Source organism: Bufo gargarizans, chromosome 1 (genome assembly GCF_014858855.1).
Source record: "Bufo gargarizans isolate SCDJY-AF-19 chromosome 1, ASM1485885v1, whole genome shotgun sequence".
Classification (NCBI taxonomy): domain Eukaryota; kingdom Metazoa; phylum Chordata; class Amphibia; order Anura; family Bufonidae; genus Bufo; species Bufo gargarizans.
The window spans coordinates 186,223,043-186,249,090 of NC_058080.1; the positions used below are offsets into that span (position 1 = coordinate 186,223,043).

Below are 26,048 nucleotides of genomic sequence, written 5' to 3' on the forward strand. Positions count from 1 at the left end.
ACATCACTGTGTACATTACCACCCTACAGTGACATCACTGTGTACATTACCACCCTACTGTGACATCACTGTACACATTACCACCCTACTGTGACATCACTGTGTACATTACCACCCTACTGTGACATCGCTGTGTACATTACCACCCTACTGTGACATCACTGTGTACATTACCACCCTACTGTGACATCACTGTGTACATTACCACCCTACTGTGACATCGCTGTGTACATTACCACCCTACTGTGACATCGCTGTGTACATTACCACCCTACTGTGACATCACTGTGCACATTACCACCCTACTGTGACATCACTGTGTACATTACCACCCTACTGTGACATCACTGTGTACATTACCACCCTACTGTGACATCACTGTGTACATTACCACCCTACTGTGACATCACTGTGTACATTACCACCCTACTGTGACATCACTGTGTACATTACCACCCTATTGTGACATCACTGTGTACATTACCACCCTACAGTGACATCACTGTGTACATTACCACCCTACTGTGACATCACTCTACACATTACCACCCTACTGTGACATCACTCTACACATTACCACCCTACTGTGACATCACTGTGTACATTACCACCCTACTGTGACATCGCTGTGTACATTACCACCCTACTGTGACATCACTCTACACATTACCACCCTACTGTGACATCACTGTGTACATTACCACCCTACTGTGACATCACTGTGTACATTACCACCCTACTGTGACATCACTGTGTACATTACCACCCTACTGTGACATCGCTGTGTACATTACCACCCTACTGTGACATCACTCTACACATTACCACCCTATTGTGATATCACTGTGCACATTACCACCCTACTGTGACATCACTGTGTACATTACCACCCTACAGTGACATCACTGTGTACATTACCACCCTACAGTGACATCACTGTGTACATTACCACCCTACTGTGACATCACTCTACACATTACCACCCTACTGTGACATCACTGTGTACATTACCACCCTACTGTGACATCGCTGTGTACATTACCACCCTACTGTGACATCACTCTACACATTACCACCCTACTGTGACATCACTGTGTACATTACCACCCTACTGTGACATCACTGTGTACATTACCACCCTATTGTGACATCACTGTGCACATTACCACCCTACTGTGACATCACTGTGTACATTACCACCCTACTGTGACATCACTGTGTACATTACCACCCTACTGTGACATCGCTGTGTACATTACCACCCTACTGTGACATCACTCTACACATTACCACCCTACTGTGACATCACTGTGTACATTACCACCCTACTGTGACATCACTGTGTACATTACCACCCTACTGTGACATCACTCTACACATTACCACCCTACTGTGACATCGCTGTGTACATTACCACCCTACTGTGACATCACTGTGTACATTACCACCCTACTGTGACATCACTGTGTACATTACCACCCTACCGTGACATCACTGTGCACATTACCACCGTACTGTGACATCACTGTGCACATTACCACCCTACTGTGACATCACTGTGCACATTACCACCCTACTGTGACATCACTGTGTACATTACCACCCTACTGTGACATCGCTGTGTACATTACCACCCTACTGTGACATCGCTGTGTACATTACCACCCTACTGTGACATCACTGTGCACATTACCACCCTACTGTGACATCGCTGTGCACATTACCACCCTACTGTGACATCGCTGTGCACATTACCACCCTACTGTGACATCACTCTACACATTACCACCCTACTGTGACATCACTGTGTACATTACCACCCTACTGTGACATCACTGTGCACATTACCACCCTACTGTGACATTACTGTGTACATTACCACCCTATTGTGACATCACTGTGCACATTACCACACTACTGTGACATCACTGTGCACATTACCACCCTACTGTGACATCACTGTGCACATTACCACCCTACTGTGACATCACAGTGCACATTACCACCCTACTGTGACAACACTGTGCACATTACCACCCTACTGTGACATCACTGTGCACATTACCACCCTACTGTGACATCACTGTGTACATTACCACCTTACTGTGACATCACTGGGAGCACTATTCCACTAATGTTACATCACTGTGTACATTACCACCCTACTGTGACATCACTGGGAGCACTATTCCACTTATGTGACATCACTGTGTACATTACCACCCTACTGTGACATCACTGGTAGCACTATTCCACTTATGTGACATCACTGTGTACATAACCACCCTACTGTGACATCACTGGAAGCACTATTCCACTTATGTGACATCACTGTGTACATTACCACCCTACAGTGACATCACTGTTTACATTACCACCCTACTGTGACATCACTCTACACATTACCACCCTACTGTGACATCACTGTGTACATTACCACCCTACTGTGACATCGCTGTGTACATTACCACCCTACTGTGACATCACTCTACACATTACCACCCTACTGTGACATCACTGTGTACATTACCACCCTACTGTGACATCACTGTGTACATTACCACCCTACTGTGACATCACTGTGTACATTACCACCCTATTGTGATATCACTGTGCACATTACCACCCTACTGTGACATCACTGTGTACATTACCACCCTACAGTGACATCACTGTGTACATTACCACCCTACAGTGACATCACTGTGTACATTACCACCCTACTGTGACATCACTCTACACATTACCACCCTACTGTGACATCACTGTGTACATTACCACCCTACTGTGACATCGCTGTGTACATTACCACCCTACTGTGACATCACTCTACACATTACCACCCTACTGTGACATCACTGTGTACATTACCACCCTACTGTGACATCACTGTGTACATTACCACCCTATTGTGACATCACTGTGCACATTACCACCCTACTGTGACATCACTGTGTACATTACCACCCTACTGTGACATCACTGTGTACATTACCACCCTACTGTGACATCGCTGTGTACATTACCACCCTACTGTGACATCACTGTGTACATTACCACCCTACAGTGACATCACTGTGTACATTACCACCCTACTGTGACATCACTCTACACATTACCACCCTACTGTGACATCGCTGTGTACATTACCACCCTACTGTGACATCACTGTGTACATTACCACCCTACTGTGACATCACTGTGTACATTACCACCCTACTGTGACATCACTGTGCACATTACCACCGTACTGTGACATCACTGTGCACATTACCACCCTACTGTGACATCACTGTGCACATTACCACCCTACTGTGACATCACTGTGTACATTACCACCCTACTGTGACATCGCTGTGTACATTACCACCCTACTGTGACATCGCTGTGTACATTACCACCCTACTGTGACATCACTGTGCACATTACCACACTACTGTGACATCACTGTGCACATTACCACCCTACTGTGACATCACTGTGCACATTACCACCCTACTGTGACATCACAGTGCACATTACCACCCTACTGTGACAACACTGTGCACATTACCACCCTACTGTGACATCACTGTGCACATTACCACCCTACTGTGACATCACTGTGTACATTACCACCTTACTGTGACATCACTGGGAGCACTATTCCACTAATGTTACATCACTGTGTACATTACCACCCTACTGTGACATCACTGGGAGCACTATTCCACTTATGTGACATCACTGTGTACATTACCACCCTACTGTGACATCACTGGTAGCACTATTCCACTTATGTGACATCACTGTGTACATAACCACCCTACTGTGACATCACTGGAATCACTATTCCACTTATGTGACATCACTGTGTACATTACCACCATACTGTGACATCACTGGAAGCACTATTCCACTTATGTGACATCACTGTGTACATTACCACCCTACTGTGACATCACTGGGAGCACTATTCCACTTATGTGACATCACTGTGTACATTACCACCATACTATGACATCACTGGGAGCACTATTCCACTTATGTGACATCACTGTGTACATTACCACCATACTGTGACATCACTGGGAGCACTATTCCACTTATGTGACATCACTGGGAGCACTATTCCACTTATGTGACATCACTGTGTACATTACCACCATACTGTGACATCACTGGAAGCACTTTTCCACTTATGTGACATCACTGTGTACATTACCACCATACTATGACATCACTGGGAGCACTATTCCACTTATGTGACATCACTGTGTACATTACCACCATACTGTGACATCACTGGGAGCACTATTCCACGTATGTGACATCACTGTGTATATTACCACACTACTGTGACATCACAGGGAGCACTATTCCATTAATGTGACATCACTGTGTACATTACCACCTTACTGTGACATCACTGGGAGCACTATTCCACTAATGTGACATCACTGTGTACATTACCACCATACTGTGACATCACTGGAAGCACTATTCCTCTTATGTGACATCACTGTGTACATTACCACCCAACTGTGACATCACTGGGAGCACTATTCCACTTATGTGACATCACTGTGTACATTACCACTCTACTGTGACATCACTGGAAGCACTATTCCACTTATGTGACATCACTGGGAGCACTATTCCACTTATGTGACATCACTGTGGACATTACCACCCTACTATGACATCACTGGGAGCACTATTCCACTTATGTGACATCACTGGGAGCACTATTCCACTTATGTGACATCACTGTGTACATTACCACACTACTGTGGCATCACAGGGAGCACTATTCCACTTATGTGACATCACTGTGTACATTACCACACTACTGTGACATCACTGGGAGCACTATTCCACTTATGTGACATCACTGTGTACATTACCACCCTACTGTGACATCACAGGGAGCACTATTCCACTAATGTGACATCACTGGGAGCACAGTTCCACTAATGTGACATCACTGTGTACATTACCACCCTACTGTGACATCACTGGAAGCACTATTCCACTTATGTGACATCACTGGGAGCACTATTCCACTTATGTGACATCACTGTGGACATTACCACCCTACTATGACATCACTGGGAGCACTATTCCACTTATGTGACATCACTGTGTACATTACCACCCTACTGTGACATCACAGGGAGCACTATTCCACTTGTGTGACATCACTGGGAGCACTGTTCCACTAATGTGACATCACTGTGTACATTACCACCCTACTGTGACATCACTGGAAGCACTATTCCACTTATGTGACATCACTGGGAGCACTATTCCACTTATGTGACATCACTGTGGACATTACCACCCTACTATGACATCACTGGGAGCACTATTCCACCTATGTGACATCACTGTGTACATTACCACCATACTGTGACATCACCGGAAGCACTTTTCCACTTATGTGACATCACTGTGTACATTACCACCATACTGTGACATCACTGGGAGCACTATTCCACTAATGTGACATCACTGGGAGCACTATTCCACTTATGTGACATCACTGTGTACATTACCACACTACTGTGACATCACTGGGAGCACTATTCCACTTATGTGACATCACTGTGTACATCACCACCCTACTGTGACATCACAGGGAGCACTATTCCACTAATGTGACATCACTGTGTACATTACCACCCTACTGTGACATCACTGGGAGCACTATTCCACTTATGTGACATCACTGTGGACATTACCACCCTACTGTGACATCACTGGGAGCACTTTTCCACTTATGTGACATCACTGTGTACATTACCACTCTACTGTGACATCACTGTGAGCACTTTTCCACTTATGTGACATCACTGTGTACATTACCACCCTACTGTGACATCACTGGATGCACTATTCCACTTATGTGACATAACTGGGAGCACTATTCCACTTATGTGACATCACTGGGAGCACTATTCCACTTATGTGACATCACTGTGTACATTACCACCCTACTGTGACATCACTGGATGCACTATTCCACTTATGTGACATAACTGGGAGCACTATTCCACTTATGTGACATCACTGTGTACATTACCACCCTACTGTGACATCACAGGGAGCACTATTCCACTAGTGTGACATCACTGGGAGCACTGTTCCACTAATGTGACATCACTGTGTACATTACCACCCTACTGTGACATCGCTGTGTACATTACCACCCTACTGTGACATCACTGTGCACATTACCACCCTACTGTGACATCGCTGTGTACATTACCACCCTACTGTGACATCACTCTACACATTACCACCCTACTGTGACATCACTGTGTACATTACCACCCTACTGTGACATCACTGTCCACATTACCACCCTACTGTGAAATCACTGTGCACATTACCACCCTACTGTGACATCGCTGTGCACATTACCACCCTACTGTGACATCGCTGTGTACATTACCACCCTACTGTAACATCACTCTACACATTACCACCCTACTGTGACATCACTGTGTACATTACCACCCTACTGTGACATCACTGTGCACATTACCACCCTACTGTGACATCACTGTGTACATTACCACCCTATTGTGACATCACTGTGTACATTACCACCCTATTGTGACATCACTGTGCACATTACCACACTACTGTGACATCACTGTGCACATTACCACCCTACTGTGACATCACTGTGCACATTACCACCCTACTGTGACATCACAGTGCACATTACCACCCTACTGTGACATCACTGTGCACATTACCACCCTACTGTGACATCACTGTGCACATTACCACCCTACTGTGACATCACTTTGTACATTACCACCCTACTGTGACATCACTGGGAGCACTATTCCACTAATGTGACATCACTGTGTACATTACCACCTTACTGTGACATCACTGGGAGCACTATTCCACTAATGTGACATCACTGTGTACATTACCACCCTACTATGACATCACTGGGAACACTATTCCACTAATGTGACATCACTGTGTACATTACCACCTTACTGTTACATCACTGAGAGCACTATTCCACTAATGTGACATCACTGTGTACATTACCACCCTACTGTGACATCACTGGGAGCACTATTCCACTTATGTGACATCACTGTGTACATTACCACCCTACTGTGACATGACTGGTAGCACTATTCCACTTATGTGACATCACTGTGTACATTACCACCCTACTGTGACATCACTGGAAGCACTATTCCACTTATGTGACATCACTGTGTACATTACCACCCTACTGTGACATCACTGGAAGCACTATTCCACTTATGTGACATCACTGTGTACATTACCACCCTACTGTGACATCACTGGAAGCACTATTCCACTTATGTGACATCACTGTGTACATTACCACCCTACTGTGACATCACTGGGAGCACTATTCCACTTATGTGACATCACTGTGTACATTACCACCATACTATGACATCACTGGGAGCACTATTCCACTTATGTGACATCACTGTGTACATTACCACCATACTGTGACATCACTGGGAGCACTATTCCACTTATGTGACATCACTGGGAGCACTATTCCACTTATGTGACATCACTGTGTACATTACCACCATACTGTGACATCACTGGAAGCACTTTTCCACTTATGTGACATCACTGTGTACATTACCACCATACTATGACATCACTGGGAGCACTATTCCACTTATGTGACATCACTGTGTACATTACCACCATACTGTGACATCACTGGGAGCACTATTCCACTTATGTGACATCACTGTGTATATTACCACACTACTGTGACATCACAGGGAGCACTATTCCATTATTGTGACATCACTGTGTACATTACCACCTTACTGTGACATCACTGGGAGCACTATTCCACTAATGTGACATCACTGTGTACATTACCACCATACTGTGACATCACTGGAAGCACTATTCCTCTTATGTGACATCACTGTGTACATTACCACCCAACTGTGACATCACTGGGAGCACTATTCCACTTATGTGACATTACTGTGTACATTACCACTCCACTGTGACATCACTGGAAGCACTATTCCACTTATGTGACATCACTGTGGACATTACCACCCTACTATGACATCACTGGGAGCACTATTCCACTTATGTGACATCACTGTGTACATTACCACCATACTGTGACATCACTGGGAGCACTATTCCACTAATGTGACATCACTGGGAGCACTATTCCACTTATGTGACATCACTGTGTACATTACCACACTACTGTGGCATCACAGGGAGCACTTTTCCACTTATGTGACATCACTGTGTACATCACCACCATACTGTGACATCACTGGGAGCACTATTCCACTTATGTGACATCACTGTGTACATTACCACCCTACTGTGACATCACAGGGAGCACTATTCCACTAATGTGACATCACTGTGTACATTACCACACTACTGTGACATCACTGGGAGCACTATTCCACTTATGTGACATCACTGTGTACATTACCACCCTACTGTGACATCACAGGGAGCACTATTCCACTAATGTGACATCACTGGGAGCACAGTTCCACTAATGTGACATCACTGTGTACATTACCACCCTACTGTGACATCACAGGGAGCACTATTCCACTAGTGTGACATCACTGGGAGCACTGTTCCACTAATGTGACATCACTGTGTACATTACCACCCTACTGTGACATCACTGGAAGCACTATTCCACTTATTTGACATCACTGGGAGCACTATTCCACTTATGTGACATCACTGTGGACATTACCACCCTACTATGACATCACTGGGAGCACTATTCCACTTATGTGACATCACTGTGTACATTACCACCATACTGTGACATCACCGGAAGCAGTTTTCCACTTATGTGACATCACTGTGTACATTACCACCATACTGTGACATCACTGGGAGCACTATTCCACTAATGTGACATCACTGGGAGCACTATTCCACTTATGTGACATCACTGTGTACATTACCACATTACTGTGACATCATTGGGAGCACTATTCCACTTATGTGACATCACTGTGTACATCACCACCCTACTGTGACATCACAGGGAGCACTATTCCACTAATGTGACATCACTGTGTACATTACCACCCTACTGTGACATCACTGGGAGCACTATTCCACTTATGTGACATCACTGTGGACATTACCACCCTACTGTGACATCACTGGGAGCACTATTCCACTTATGTGACATCACTGTGTACATTACCACTCTACTGTGACATCACTGTGAGCACTTTTCCACTTATGTGACATCACTGTGTACATTACCACCCTACTGTGACATCACTGGATGCACTATTCCACTTATGTGACATAACTGGGAGCACTATTCCACTTATGTGACATCACTGGGAGCACTATACCACTTATGTGACATCACTGTGTACATTACCACCCTACTGTGACATCACTGGATGCACTATTCCACTTATGTGACATAACTGGGAGCACTATTCCACTTATGTGACATCACCGTGTACATTACCACCCTATTGTGACATCACTGGAAGCACTATTCCACTTATGTGACATCACTGGGAGCACTATTCCACTTATGTAACATCACTGTGTACATTACCACCCTACTGTGACATCACAGGGAGCACTATTCCACTAGTGTGACATCACTGGGAGCACTGTTCCACTAATGTGACATCACTGTGTACATTACCACCCTACTGTGACATCACTGGAAGCACTATTCCACTTATGTGACATCACTGGGAGCACTATTCCACTTATGTGACATCACTGTGGACATTACCACCCTACAATGACATCACTGGGAGCACTATTCCACTTATGTGACATCACTGTGTACATTACCACCATACTGTGACATCACCGGAAGCACTTTTCCACTTATGTGACATCACTGTGTACATTACCACCATACTGTGACATCACTGGGAGCACTATTCCACTAATGTGACATCACTGGGAGCACTATTCCACTTATGTGACATCACTGTGTACATTACCACACTACTGTGGCATCACAGGGAGCACTATTCCACTTATGTGACATCACTGTGTACATTACCACCCTACTGTGACATCACTGGGAGCACTATTCCACTTATGTGACATCACTGTGTACATTACCACACTACTGTGACATCACTGTGTACATTACCACACTACTGTGACATCACTTGGAGCACTATTACACTTATGTGACATCACTGTGGACATTACCACCCTACTATGACATCACTAGGAGCACTATTCCACTAATGTGACATCACTGTGTACATTGCCACCATACTGTGACATCACTGGGAGCACTATTCCACTAATGTGACATCACTGTGTACATTGCCACCACACTGTGACATCACTGGGAGCACTATTCCACTAATGTGACATCACTGTGTACAGTATCACCATACTGTGACATCACTGGGAGCACTATTCCACTAATGTGACATCACTGTGTACATTACCACACTACTATGACATCACTAGGAGCACTTTTCCACTTATGTTACATCACTGTGTACATTGCCACCATACTGTGACATTACTGGTAGCACTATTCCACTAATGTGACATCACTGTGTACAGTATCACCATACTGTGACATCACTGGGAGCACTATTCCACTAATGTGACATCACTGTGTACATTACACTGTGGCATTACTATTCCACTTATGTGACATCACTGTGTACATTACCACACTACTGTGGCATCACTGGGAGCACTATTCCACTAATGTGACATCACTGTGTACATTGCCACCACACTGTGACATCACTGGGAGCACTATTCCACTAATGTGACATCACTGTGTACAGTATCACCATACTGTGACATCACTGGGAGCACTATTCCACTAATGTGACATCACTGTGTACATTACACTGTGGCATTACTATTCCACTTATGTGACATCACTGTGTACATTACCACACTACTGTGGCATCACTGGGAGCACTATTCCACTAATGTGACATCACTGTGTACATTGCCACCACACTGGGAGCACTATTCCACTAATGTGACATCACTGTGTACATTACCACACTACTATGACATCACTAGGAGCACTTTTCCACTTATGTTACATCACTGTGTACATTGCCACCATACTGTGACATCACTGGGAGCACTATTCCACTAATGTGACATCACTGTGTACAGTATCACCATACTGTGACATCACTGGGAGCACTATTCCACTAATGTGACATCACTGTGTACATTACACTGTGGCATTACTATTCCACTTATGTGACATCACTGTGTACATTACACTGTGGCATTACTATTCCACTTATGTGACATCACTGTGTACATTACCACCATACTGTGGCATTACTATTCCACTTATGTGACATCACTGTGTACATTACCACACTACTATGACATCACTAGGAGCACTTTTCCACTTATGTGACATCACTGTGTACATCACCACCATACTGTGATATCACTGTGAGTATTATCCCCCTATTGTGAAATCACTGTGCACATTTTTACACTATTGTGACATCACTGTAATCATTATGCCTGCATTATGACATCACAGTGTGCGTTAGGCTAGTTTCACACTAGCGTTAATAGATCTGTCAGGATGTTCCGTCAGAGAACAGTCTGCCAGTGCTCCCTTGATCTGGCAATGCCAGACAGCACCTGAATGCCCGCCGGCCTCATTAACCATAATGTCGTCCGGCGGAGAATCGTCCCGACAATAAACATTACGCGTGGGACCTTGTGGTTTTTATGATGCTAGACACGAAAACATTTCCCTTGCTTAATAACAAAATATTAACTTCGTCAGAAATCTCACTGGGGGGGAGAGGGTATTACTACGTTTCCCTATGAGAGCTGTGTATGCCCCTGTACTAAACGTGTTATGGACAAAGCCTTGGCCAAATGATGTTCTCATACAGATGTCTCAGCTATGTAGTGCACATGACAGTGTGATTTTTGTTATACGATACATGCTAGATTATTCGTAAAGTGAATATGTCCAGTTTTTTAGTGGTCACACACGAAAAGTTTGGATCCATGTCCGCTTAGTTTGTGTCATTTGTTATGGTCTTATCTAGAGCAGCAATGAGCTTCTAGTCATAACTCGCATTTGCTGGTATATAGACATATAACCAAAATAACGTGGTATATGGACATATAACCAAAATAACGTGGTATATGGACATATAACCAAAATAACGTGGTATATGGACATATAACCAAAATAACGTGGTATATGGACATATAACCAAAATAACGTGGTATATGGACATGTAACCAAAATAACGTGGTATATAGACATATAGTTAAAATAACAGTAAAAGGCCCATTCACATGGGCAGATTTTCTTCTGGTAACAAGGGGCCGTCAACATATAGGTCATCAGTTAGCGCTTATTTAGCTCTATTTTATCTTTAGAAATCATCCTTACTGTGACTGCACAAGCGTTAATGTGATCATTCATTCACATACATTTCATTATTGTCAGCAGCTACTCCCTGTGATGTGCTGACCACAATTAATAATTTTAAAATCCCTACTCGCCTACTCCCTGCCACTCTGTTTCAGCTCCCTGGCTCTCTTCACTGGTCTTCCAGTCCCTGTCTGTAAACCTTTGGATGGACAGGATCACATGCACCACTGAAGCCGATGATTGGCCTCAGCAGTAAATTATCCCCAAGCCACAGGTCACTGTTGGGTCACGTGCTGCTTAGGGACACATCACCACTGAGGCCAGTTGTTGGCTACAGCAGGGCACATAAAGTCCTGTCCATCTGAAAGTTTACAGACAGGGACTGGAAGACCAGTGAAGAAAGCCAGGTAGTCAGAACAGACCAGCAGGGAGCAGGTAAGTATAGGTTTTTCCACAGGTACTGCAGGCTGGGGTGGAAATTAAGAAAAAAAAAAAAAGCTCTGAAGCCCCTTTAAAAGTGGTGATCACCCATTTGCGGACATGTCTACACCAGTGAAGTGATTGGAATTGAACGTTCATAGGAATGTATTGTTTGTTCACCTGATCATTGGCCCATGTTAAAGGATCTCAGGGGGATGGCCGTGCGTTCAGGTTTCTTGATGTAGTGAATTAATTACTTTATAATGAATTACTTCATAGGTTCTCTCCTTTTATGATCCACTCCTGATTTTGGCTTCCAAAATGGCATTAGGAAACCTGACCGTGTGGCCATAGCTTAAAGGAAACCTGTCATGTGGATATTTGATTATAATCTAACTAATTATATACAATCATTAACTACTAAAAAGTACCTTAGATGTATTCACTTACTGGTGTGACAGATGGTTACCTCATAATATACACACAAAGATGCTGCATGCTAATGAGCTGATTTGAGTCCAGCGTGATGTCAGTGAGTCCAGCGTTTATTTAATTCAGAGCTATAGCCACTCCCCTGCCCACCTGCTACTGGTTAATATGGAAAATAACTGTCACTCAGCAGCAGGTAGGCGGGCAGAGTCAGGAGCTCATGAATATTCATGACTCATCATTATCAGCTGGAGCTTTTCAATACAAGATGTTGGCAGATTGACTGGGTCAATTAAAAAAAGTGACCCAGCATTTTGCTAAGAGAATCAGTCACTTATTTATGTTGCCCTTAGTTAGGACACCATAAAACTAGTGACAGGTTCCCTTTAACAGAGTGTATGTCTGAAAATCAAGTCCTTGTAACACAGATGCTCAGCATATATGATGTGCCGATCCAGCACATATATAATAGTATATATTATTGTTTGCATCGCGTGATCACCTGAGCAGTTACACTATTTACCCTAATTGCTTCTCTAAGTGCTTCTTGGTATTAGACCTATAGTAGCCTACTATAAGCATAATCCTGACAATGTTCCCGTATAGTTATGTACCTGCAAGTACTAACAATAACATGTTCCATTTCAGAAGAAATGAGTATACTACCAGCTATGCCGAGGCAAGGCCACCAAGGGTTTCCCAACCTTGTTCAGCCGCAGTCACCTCCTGCATCACCGAAAAAAGCACAACGGAATAGGTACATTGTTTTATTACCTTGTATTGTATTTTGGTTGTAAATTTTTGTTTTATTGAAAAATATAACAAAGGCATTACATGCATTGTATAATGCAAGTTAGGGTATCATCACCATTATATATGCATAAGTATAAATGCAATGTCAGTTGATGACAAAAATTATATGAACATAATGAATTCGTCAAGAACATATGATTAATACATCTAATATATTTATTCTAATGTCTTAGATTTGAAAATATACCACGTGAAGATAAGCATTCTTTATTATGTATTGTATTTTGGAATAATGAAAATATACAGTGGATATAAAAAGTCTACACACCCCTGGTAAAATGTCAGGTCTCTGTGATGTAAAAAAATTAGACAAAGATAAATCATTTCAGAACTTTTTCCACCTTTTAATGTGATCTATAAACTGTAACACTCAATTGAAAAACAAACTGAAATCTTTTAGGTAGAGGGAAGAAAAAATATAAAAATAAAATAATATGGTTGCATAAGTGTGCACACCCTTAAACTAATACTTTGTTGAAGCACCTTTTGATTTTATTACAGCACTCAGTCTTTTTGGGTATGAGTCTATCAGCATGGCACATTTTGACTTGGCAAGATTTGCCCACTCTTCTTTGCAAAATCACTCCAAATCTGTCAGATTACGAGGGCATCTCCTGTGCACAGCCCTCTTCAGATCACCCCACAGATTTTCAATCGGATTCAGGTCTGGGCTCTGGCTGGGCAATTCCAAAACTTTAATCTTCTTCTGGTGAAGCCATTCCTTTGTTGATTTGGATGTATGCTTTGGGTCGTTGTCATGCGAAAAGATGAAGTTCCTCTTCATGTTCAGCTTTCTAGCAGAAGCCTGAAGGTTTTGACTGGTATTTGGAACTGTTCATAATTCCCTCTAGCTTACTAAGGCCCCAGTTCCAGCTGCCACCACCATGCTTCACTGTGGGTATGGTGTTCTTTTGGTGATGTGCAGTGTTGTTTTTGCACCAAACATATCTTTTGGAATTATGGCCAAAAAGTTCAACCTTGGTTTCATCAGACCATAACACCTGTTCCCACATGCTTTTGGGAGACTTCAAATGTGTTTTTGCAAAATGTAGCCTGGCTTGGATGTTTTTCTACGTAAGAAAAGGCTTTCGTCTTGCCACTCTACCCCATAGCTCAGACATATGAAGAATACAGGAGATTGTTGTCACATGTACCACACAGCCAGTACTTGCCAGATATTCCTGCAGCTCCTTTAATGTTGCTGTAGGCCTCTTGGTAGCCTCCCAGACCAGTTTTCTTCTCGTCTTTTCATACATTTTGGAGGGACGTCCAGTTCTTGGTAATGTCACTGTTGTGCCATATTTTCTCCACTTGATGATGACTGTCTTCACTGTGTTCCATGGTATATCTAATGCCTTTGAAATTGTTTTGTACCCTTCCCGTGACTGATACCTTTTAACAATGAGATACCTCTGATGCTTTGGAAGCTCTCTGTGGACCATGGCTTTTGCTGTGGGAGGTGACTAAGAAGATTTCAGGAAAGACCAACTAGAGCAGCTGAACTTTATCTAGGGATAATCAGAGGCACTTTAAATGATGGCAGGTGTATGCTGACTCCTATTTAACATGATTTTGAATTAGATTGCCTAATTCTGAACACAGCTACATCCCCAGTTATAAGAGGGTGTGCACACTTATGCAACCACATGATTTTAGTTTTTTTGTTTTTTTTCCCTCCACCTAAAAGATTTCAGTTTGTTTTTCAATTGAGTGGTACAGTTTAGGCTACTATCACACTAGCATTCGGGTCTCCGCTTGTGAGTTCCGTTTGAAGGCTCTCACATGCGGCCCCGAACGGATCCGTCCAGCCCTAATGCATTCTGAGTGGATGCGGATCTGCTCAGAATGCATCAGTCTGGCTCCGTCTGTCCTCCGCTCCGCTCAGCAGGCGGACACCTGAACGCTGCTCGCAGTATTCGGGTGTCCGCCTGGCCGTGCGGAGGCAAACGGATCCGTCCAGACTTACAATGTAAGTCAATGGGGACGGATCCGTTTGAAGTTGACACAATATGGCTCAATTTTCAAACGAATCCGTCCCCCATTGACTTTCAATGCAAAGTCAAAACGGATCATGAACGGATCATGAACAAAAAAAACAAAAAAAAAAAATTTTTTAGTTTTTTTTGTTCATGGTAATGCAAACGGATCCGTTCTGAACGGATCTAAGCGTTTGCATTATAGGTGCGTATCCGTCTGTGAAGATACCAGACGGATCCGCTCCGAACGCAAGTGTGAAAGTAGCCTTATAGGTCACATTAAAGGTGGAAAAAGTTCTGAAATTATTTATCTTTGTCTCATTTTTTTACATCACAGATACCTGACATTTTAACAGGGATGTGTAGAGTTTTTATATCCACTGTAGATCCTGTGAGATATATATATATATATATCAGCCTACAACCAGTGACCCTGCGGCCTCTATACCCCCATGACCAGATTTACCCTCACCTACTGTGTCCTTCTCCCATACCTTGTAGATTGTAATCCCTCACGGGCAGGACCTTCTGTACCAGTTTGTAACTCGTCTTGTTTATGATTAGTGCAATTGTCTGTATTATGTATGTATACCTCTTCTCATATGTACAGCGCTATAAAATAAATGGCGCTTTAATAATAAATAATAATAATAATATACTATTTATTTGCATAAATATCTGTATATTAGTGTGGTACTTTATATTCCTAGTCAGTAACACCGTACTAGGAATATGCAGTAAATCAATAGGTTTACTTTAATCTTATAAAAGCAAAACTACAATATAACTATAACGTCAACCCCCAGAGATAAAATATAATTGTTTTATCAAACTGCCTGTAATAACAAATGTAGTTTTACTTGACGACCAGTTAAAGAGTCTGATATTAGTAGCCTACAATGTTGTGAAATATGATTTAGGTAAGTGAGAATTAACTATAAACTTGCATTAGTGGCTCATATTAACATTCATATGGTATGCAATAAAATCTCTTAACCATGTAAAAAAAAAAAAAAAAAAAAAACATTTTTAAACCATTATAAAGTGGGATAATTGAGCGATGGAAATATTCTCCATTATTTGAGAGGAGAAGAATCATCTCAATGTTGTTTCGCACGAAGCCTGCAATAAAAGCCGCATCGATACAAGGTTATTTCCAGAGTCTAGGTAAACTCCGCAATGTGTAGCTTTGTACCGAAGCCACTGGATACATTGTAAACGGCAAAACAATTGCTGTGAGCTCTGCTTACTGAATCTGCTCAAGACAGTTTGTTAATCTTTTGCTTCTTGAAATTACGGAACATTCTGCGTTTTCCATAACTCTATTCTCTGCCTTTATATTAATTCAGGATCCACTTGATCAGGGACAAAGATGTCAAAGATCATCATCGGCAGAAGAATATCAAAGAGCTGTCGAAGGAGGAAACTGCTCTGTAAGTTTGTTTTAAACATGATGTGTACTGAAAGAGATAGAGACGTGTCGGCTTTGCCTGAATCTGCTCGCTCCTCATTGTTCTACCGAGCAACTTCAGCAAATTAACAAATGGGAAATTGAAGGATGTTTCCCCCTGTAAGTTTGAATTGATTGCAAATATATATATATAATTTATTTTTATTTTTTTATTTTTACCTGATTCATGTTTTTTTTACTATAATTATTTTAGAATTTGAAGCATTTTTTAGTTAAATGGATTTTATAAATTTTACTGGTGTCCATGGAATCGACATACACAGACATTCAGAAAGCACACCGTTGTAAAATGTTGTCGGAGATGTAAAATCCGTGCTGAATTTTAACCCTGTGTTGTGGGAAGCGCTGAAATATTTGTATAGGCATTAGTATAATGTAATTTGTATAGGTATTAGTGTAATGTTAATAACCAAGTTATCAAGTCTTTTTGCTGCGTTTCTACATGAGGTTAGGCTATCTGCAAGTCTCTGAATTCTCCCTAGTTTACTGTGAAGCCCAGCTAATAAAACATTATTGTATCGCCCCAACTTTTTGCTATAATTAATACAACTTGTTGTTATAGTCAGGTTTTGTTTAAATTCCGTTTTTTTTTATCCAGTTTTTGTTGCTTTTAACATACACTTGCACCCGTCGCGCAAGACATTGGGTTCTGCATTTCATCATATACTTACTGCAGCCACTGAGATTTAATAATTCTTCATAAAAAGGTTAAAAAAGTTCTAATGAAGTCCTGCACATTATGTACAACTTCACTTTCTAAACTCTGTAAAAGAAACTTTCATATTTAATGGGAAATCATGAATTATTCCATTTATTATCCTCATCCTCCTTTCAAAGACATGATCTGGATAAAAGGCGGGGTGAATAATTTAGAAAAAAAATGAAATGCATTTTTAATGTGAAGGTGCAAACTACAGATTCTCATGACTATTAGCGAGTGCAGAGGAAACAGAATTTTACTTGCAAAACCTCATCAAACCTTAAATTACATGACATACTTCTGTAATAAAATACAGAAGAGAGAAAAGTTTTCTGCACAAGTTGTTTTTATTAATCCTGTAAAGTTGGAAAGTTTGGTGTTTCTACCATGCAACGTCTCTACAGGAGTCGATGAAATTCCATTTATTCCTCTTATACTATAGGCACATATTCCAGTTCAATAAAAATCGCACTCAGTTGTTTGTCTCATTTCCAGTATATAATCAGGAGCCCTTTATCCCAATGGTGCCATTAAAGAGTGAATGTTGCCGTATGCTGAACAGGTTTCATTTTCAATATGCAAGAAATAAATCAGCCATCCAGAAATCCAGCATCTATGCAATAAATGTACACAGTGTAGAATTTGTGTAACAGTTTCATTATAAACTAATAGTCGCCATCTTAATTGTCGCGGTATTACACTCTTCCACCTTTTATTGTAATTCTTCCAGTTGTAGGGATCATGCACATGGCCCTATCACTAATCCATCCTGTACTGATTAGTAATATGGCACCTTTAAACTGCTTTGACTCCGTGTGCTTCTGATTTAACACAATATACAGAATTTGACTTCTAACGGATTCATAGAGAATACTTTTAGAATGTTTCATTGTGTGCTGTATTATGAAGGTAGCCTCCTCCCTCCATTGCTCATGGAAGCGCCACACATTGGTGCCTATATCTCCATATTACTGAACTATAGGAACAACTACATGAGTCATATTGGAAACTTAGTTAGTTTCCACACTCAAATAACATATTTAGCTAAAAATCTAAATAGATTAAAATATTTAAACGTGTTTAATATATATATCTTTTGTGGCCAGAGCTCCAAAATCCAAAAGTTTTTGTGATACAGAGCTCCAAGTTATCCTATCAATGTCTGCGCAAGTCATTCGGAGCTATGCATCTGAAAATAATGCATAACATTTTTGACGGAACTTGGTAGACGTGTTATACATGTTTGTATCCCTTATGCCACATCATGGTTGGCAAATCTGCTCCAAAAATATCTGACCTGTTTATGTTCTCACTCCAATTAGCCATAGCCCTTTCTAGAAGTTCTACACTGCCTGTCCCAAAAAAATGTCGCCACCTGGATTTAACTAAGCCTCCTATTGGATAATTACTCCATGGGAGATTATCTTTCAGCTGGCAATAAGTTATTTAACCCCAACTGGTGCAATGAGTTGCTTCTCATTTCTTAAACAACCATGTCGAAAGACACATCTTGTGGTCGTGGAAAAAATGTTAGTCTGTTTGAGAAGGGTCAAATCAGTGACATGCATCAAGGCGAGAAAACATCTAAGGAGATTGCAGAAACGACAAAAATTTGGTTAAGAACTGTCCAACGCATTATTAACCACCTCTCGTCCGCACGTTGACTATAAACGTCCGGGAGGTGGTTCTCTATTTCTGAATGGACGTTCCAGAACGTCCATTCAGAAACTGCAGCTGCACGCTAATCGTGCAGCTGCTGATCAGGTTGCCCGCTGTCATTGACAGCAGGGCAACCCTTAGAGAAGGCAGGGACAGTGCCCAGGTGTCCCTGCCTTCTGGATCGCTGCATACACAGTGCTTGCGCTGAGCGATTCCTGTTCTGGCCCGGCGGTCAGCCCTGCTCTGAGGCTGTACAGCGCTGTACAGCCTCTCTGGGGGGGGGGGGGGGGGTGCATTTACATGTAAAAAAAAAAATCCCCAAGTAAGGAATAAAATAAAAATAGAAAAATAGAAAAAATAAAATAAAATAGACATATTTGGTATTGCCGCGTCCATGACGGTCAGCTCTATAAATATATCACATAATCGACCCAGTCTGATAAACACCATAACAATAAAAATAAAATAACTGTCAAAAAAAGCCATTTTTGTCACCTTACATCACAAAAAGTGCAACACCAAGTGATCAAAAAGGCGTATGTCCCACAAAATGGTACCAATAAAACCGTCACCTCATCCCGCAAAAAAATGAGCCCCTACATAAGAAAATCTCTAAAAAAATAAAAAAACTATGGCTCTCAGAACATGGACACATTAAAACATAATTCTTTTGTTTTCAAAAATGCTATTATTGTGTTAAAGTGAAATAAACTTAAAAAAGTATACATATTGGGTATTGCCACGTCCGAAACAACCAGCTCTATAAAAATATCACATAAACTAACCCCTCGGGTGAACACCGTAAAAAAAATAAAAAAAAAACTGTGTTAAAACAAGCAATTTTTGTCACCTTACATCACAAAAAGTGCAACACCAAGTGATCAAAAAGGCGTATGTCCCAAAAAATGGTACCAATAAAACCGTCACCTCATCCCGCAAAAAATGAGCCCCTACATAAGAAAATCTCTAAAAAAATAAAAAAACTATAGCTCTCAGAACATGAACACATTAAAACATAATTTTTTTGTTTCAAGAATGCTATTATGTAAAACTTAAATAAATAAGAAAAAGTATACATATTAGGTATCGCCACGTCCGTAACAATCTTCTCTATAAAAATGTCACTTGACCGAATTCCTCAGGTGAACGCTGTAAAAATAAATAAAAACTGTGCTAAAATAACCAATTTTTTGGTCACCTTGCCCCATAAAGTGTTATAATAAATGATCAAAAAATCATATGTACCCAAAAATAGTACCAATAAAACTGGTACCTTATCCCCTAGTTTCCAAAATGGGGTCACTTCTTGGGAGTTTCTACTGTAAGGGTGCATCAGGGGGCTTCAAATGAGACATGGCATCTAAAAACCATGTGGAGTTTCTTTTCTTCTGCGCCCTGCCGTGTGCCCATACAGCAGTTTATGACCACATGTGTGGTATTTCCGTAAACCGCAGAATCTGGGTAATAAATATTGAGTTTTGTTTGGCTGGTAACCATAGATGTGTTAAAGAAAAAATGTGATTAAAATGGAAAATTAAAAGTGAAATTTAAAAATGTGATCTCCATTTTCCTTTAATTCTTGTGGAACGCCTAAAGGGTTAACAACGTTTTTAAAATCGGTTTTAAGTAACTTGAGGGGTGTAGTTTCTACAATGGGGTCATTTATGGGGGTATCCACTATGTAGGTCCCACAAAGTGACTTCAGACCTGAACTGGTCCTTAAAAAGTGGGTTTTGGCAATTTTCAAAAAAATTTGAAGAATTGCTTCTAAACTTCTAAGCCTTCTAACTCCTAAAAAAAATAAAATGACATTTCCAAAATGATGCCAACATAAAGTAGACATATGGGGAATGTTAAGTAAAAAATATTTTATGAGCTATCACTTCCTGTTTTAAAAGCAGAGAAATTGAAATGTAAAAATTTGGATTTTTTCATAAATAAAGGTGAAATATATTGACTCAAATTTATGACTATCATGAAGTACTGTACAATGTGTCACGAGAAAACAATCTCTGAATGACTTGGAGAAGTAGAGACGTTCCATAGTTATTACCACATATAGTGAGATATGTCAGATTTGCAAAATTAGGCCTGGTCAGGAAGGGGGCAAATGGCCCAGATGGGAAGTGGTTACAAAACTGGAAGGATAGTGGGGACCCATCGTATTCGAGGAAGAAATGTGGCGGGAAGAAAATTCTGAATGATCGTGATCGGCGATCACTTAAACATTTAGTGAAATCAAATTGAAGAAAAACAACAGTAGAACTCAGGGCTATGTTTAATAGTGAAAGTAAGAGCATTTCCACACGCACAATGCGAAGGGAACTCAAGGGATTGGGACTGAACAGCTGTGTAGCCATAGGGAAACCACTAATCAGTGAGGCAAACCAGAAAAAAAGGCTTCAATTTGCTTGGGAGCATAAAGATTTGACTCTGGAGCAATGAAAGAAGGTTGTGTGGTCTGATTTACCTTGTTCCAGAGTGATGGGCGCATCAGGGTAAGAAGAGAGGCAGATGAAGTGATGCACCCATCATTCCTAGTGTCTACAGTACAAGCCTGTGGGGGAAGTGCTATGATCTGGGGTTGCTGCAGTTGGTCAGGTCTAGGTTCAGCAACCGTATGTGCTCCAAGAATGAGGTCAGCTGACTACCTGAACATACTGAATGACCAGGTTATTCCATCAATGGATTTTTTCTTGCCTGATGGCACGGGCATATTCCAAGATGACAATGCCAGGATTCATAGGGCTCAAATTGTGAAAGAGTGGTTCAGGGAGCATGAGACATCATTTTCACATATGGATTGGCCACCACAGTGTCCAGACCTTAACCATTGAGCCAATTGAGAATCTTTGGGATGTGCTGGAGAAGGCTTTGCGCAGCAGTCAGACTTTACCATCTTCAATGCAAGATCTTGGTGAAAAATTAATGTAACACTGGATGGAAATAAATCTTGTGACATTGCAGAAGATTATTGAAACAATGCTACAGCGAATGCGTGCCGTAATCAAAGCGAAAGGCTTTTTTTTGGTGGCGACTTTTTTTTGGACAGGCAGTGTATAAGAATAGTGGGCAGACATTAATATATGTCACATAATTTTAGCACTGCTGAAGACTTCTCTTTACCTAGCTCCATAGCATATTGTTCTCTTCTTCCAAGTGTCAGTAGAGTTTGATAAAGGTAGAATATGGACCGAAATGTCAGATTGATTATATTACCATGAGAAAATAAACCATTAATTGCATTGTATCCTCTGAAGCTTCTGTCAAATTCTTATCTGTTGCCCTGCAAGTCTATCGACTACAAGGGAAGCTTAGGTAGGGTACTGGCTCCCCTCAAAGGGACCAGCCCTGTATGGAAACTTACTGGAAGTACTCCGGGGTATGGAAACTTATTGGCAATGTTCCATGGTAAAGTAATATGCAAAGAGGTATCTCCCAAGAAAGAGAACCATCTCGCCAGTGAGATCCAACTTTCCAACAAGCCTTGAGATTTAACCAAGTACCAATTTCAGTACTTTAAAGGGGTTGATCAACTTTCAAAAAATGAACAAAAGCCTGGAAATGGTATACAATTTAGAAAAAGAAAGTTACCTTTTAAAAGTCCCGCTCTTCGAGGGCTGTACCACCTAAATAAGTGTATATGACCTCTTAGTAAACTAGCGGTAAGGGTTATTAGATGACAGCACAAAGTGTAAGTAAAAAGTAAATTTCACACAGCTAAACAGTTAACCCTTTGTGACAGAACAGCTCAATATTTTTAATAAAGACCAATTAAACATTATTTTTTTTTTTTTTTATTTGTCTCCAAAGGTGACAATTAACAAGAGCCAGCCATGGCCCATATGGCTGCGGGATACTGTACAGCGACACGTCCCCACCGTGTGGTCGTATCTTCAGACTCAATTGGACCATCATGGATGGTACTAAATCACCAAGGGTCAGGCCACAGCTGGTCCCCAAAGGATCAGACACTTTCTAGAACCACAGAGTTCAGATACATGGTCACTACCCAGACTATTAAAACAGATGAGGGTATGAAATGCTCGTGGCACACCTGCCATGCGTCACCTCTACATTTTGAAACATAAAATTGTCAGAAAAGTGGTAGTACATAAATCAGTCACACGGGCTAAAACTTGAAAACCCTGCCTCTTTTTCATGAAGATACCATTCATGATGTAAATAGTGGCCGGGGGACTGGTGCTCGATAAATAACGCCTTCATGCCAAGGGCATTTTTTTCATTGCAGTTACAAGAGTAAAAATGAAATACAGTCCTCTGTACTCTGTTCTGATTGTACCATTATATATCATTTTCTATTACCACATGGAAAAGAGAGACTAAGAAACTACGGACCAAGGCCTCATGCACACATCCACTTGAATGGGTCGGCAATGCGTGGGATACGGTTCGGTGCGGAACAGAAGCCCACTACTGAGTGCTTCCATGGGTTTTCTGTCCGTGCCTCCACACCGCAAAAAAATAGTGCATACACTACTTTTTTTGCGGTGCGGACCATCGGATGCAGATCGCATCAAGTGAATGGTTCCACGTCCGCAGACTGCGGGCACACGGTCGTTGCCCGTGTATTGCGGACCGCGAGCAAGGCCAGCACACGGTCGTATGCATGAGGCCAAAGGTCACCTGCACACGTTCCATAATACGTCCGTTTTTTCTGTGCGGATTCCTTTGTAGAAAGAATGCAGCATATTGCAGTACCAGCCCAGTGTCTGAGATGACACAATTCCAAAGTACACTTTTCAGATTTATTTCTGTGCAGATATTGACCTGCCGTGCAGATTTCCAAATCTGCGGCGCGTCAATTATGTTTGAGGTTTCACCCTTTTCAATAAAAGATGAGATCTGCGGCAAAACCGCATTGAATCCTCACCAAAATCTTCTGTTTTGGAGCAGGTATGCTACAGAAACGCACATAAATCCGCACGAAATTTCGCGCAGATCTTATGTGCATTCACCCGCACCGTGTGCAGGAGGCCTAAGGAAGCTAGTGTCAGATAATAGCTGTCTCCTGTATGTGTTTTGCTGTGTCTTGCCCCTAATCTGACTTGTAGATATGTGTTCATGCCTATTATGTACAGCGTCTAATTCTCTTCTTCAAAAGCTGCAGTTTTATATGTTTTCCAGTAGATGCCTCCAGAGACCATCTAACCTTTGTTACTTTCCTTCATCTGAACCTTCTGACATTTTGCTTTCCTGCTGCTCCTAGATGATGCTTTCTACTCCAATAGTTTGGTAGAGAGACTGGTTAAATTGTATAATAATAGGAAAACGTAACAAAGTCTAGATCAATATACCACACTAGATGCAGCAGAGCTCAATTTGCCATTTAAATAGGAATTCTCAGCTCTCCCCATAAAATAAAAATTTTGAATCATTTTGTTAGAACGCTCTGTTGTGCCATTCCTCAGTTATTCCTCCTAGAAATATATGAATAAATCGACAACTGTGTGTTACAGCTTCACCTGTCAAAGGGGCATGCCCCCATACATTTGGTCAGATTGGACAGTGTCAGTCTGTGTAAGAACACAACCCATACTGGCAGGGGCGTAACTACCATATCGGCTGCTATGGGGCCCAGGGCAAGAGGGGGCCCAGTCGTAGTTGGGATTATCAGGACTCTACCGTCTAAGGCCTCTTTCACATAACTTTTTTTGCGTTCCGTATACAGAACCATTAATTTCAATGGTTCCGCAAAAAAAAAAGAATGTACTCTGTATGCATTACGTTTCCGTATTTCCGTTGTTCCGTTCAAAGATAGAACATGTCCTATTATTGCCCGCAAATCACGTTCCATGGCTCCATTCAAGTCAATGGGTCCGCAAAAAAAACGGAACACATATGGAAATACATCCGTATGTCTTCCGTATCCGTTCCATTTTTGCGGAAACATCTATTGAAAATGTTATGCTCAGTCCAATTTTTTTCTATGTAATTACTGTATACTGTATATGGAATACAGAAAAACGGAACGGAAAAATGAAAAGGAAACAAAAAACTGAACAACGGATCTGTGAAAAACGGACCACAAAACACTGAAAATGCCATACGGTCGTGTGAAAGAGGCCTAAAGAAACAACTTTTAGTAAGTGAGGCAGTGGGAAAATGGCCCAAAGGTCATTGAAAAGGGTTTAGGCGGAAAGCCCT

The 26,048-nt window shown here is 41.6% G+C and overlaps 1 protein-coding gene across 1 annotated transcript in view; it reads left to right on the forward strand.

Annotated features, from left to right (window-relative positions):
- Positions 1-13,912: 13,912 nt before the first annotated feature.
- The window catches only part of TTC29 (tetratricopeptide repeat domain 29), a 251,476-nt gene continuing 239,340 nt past the window's right edge, over positions 13,913-26,048 (forward strand). Inside the window, exons 1-2 of the mRNA XM_044300358.1 lie at positions 13,913-14,018; positions 17,400-17,483. Coding sequence (XP_044156293.1) covers positions 13,915-14,018; positions 17,400-17,483 — 188 coding nt within the window. The 5' untranslated portion in view covers positions 13,913-13,914. The remainder of the gene's footprint in view (positions 14,019-17,399; positions 17,484-26,048) is intronic.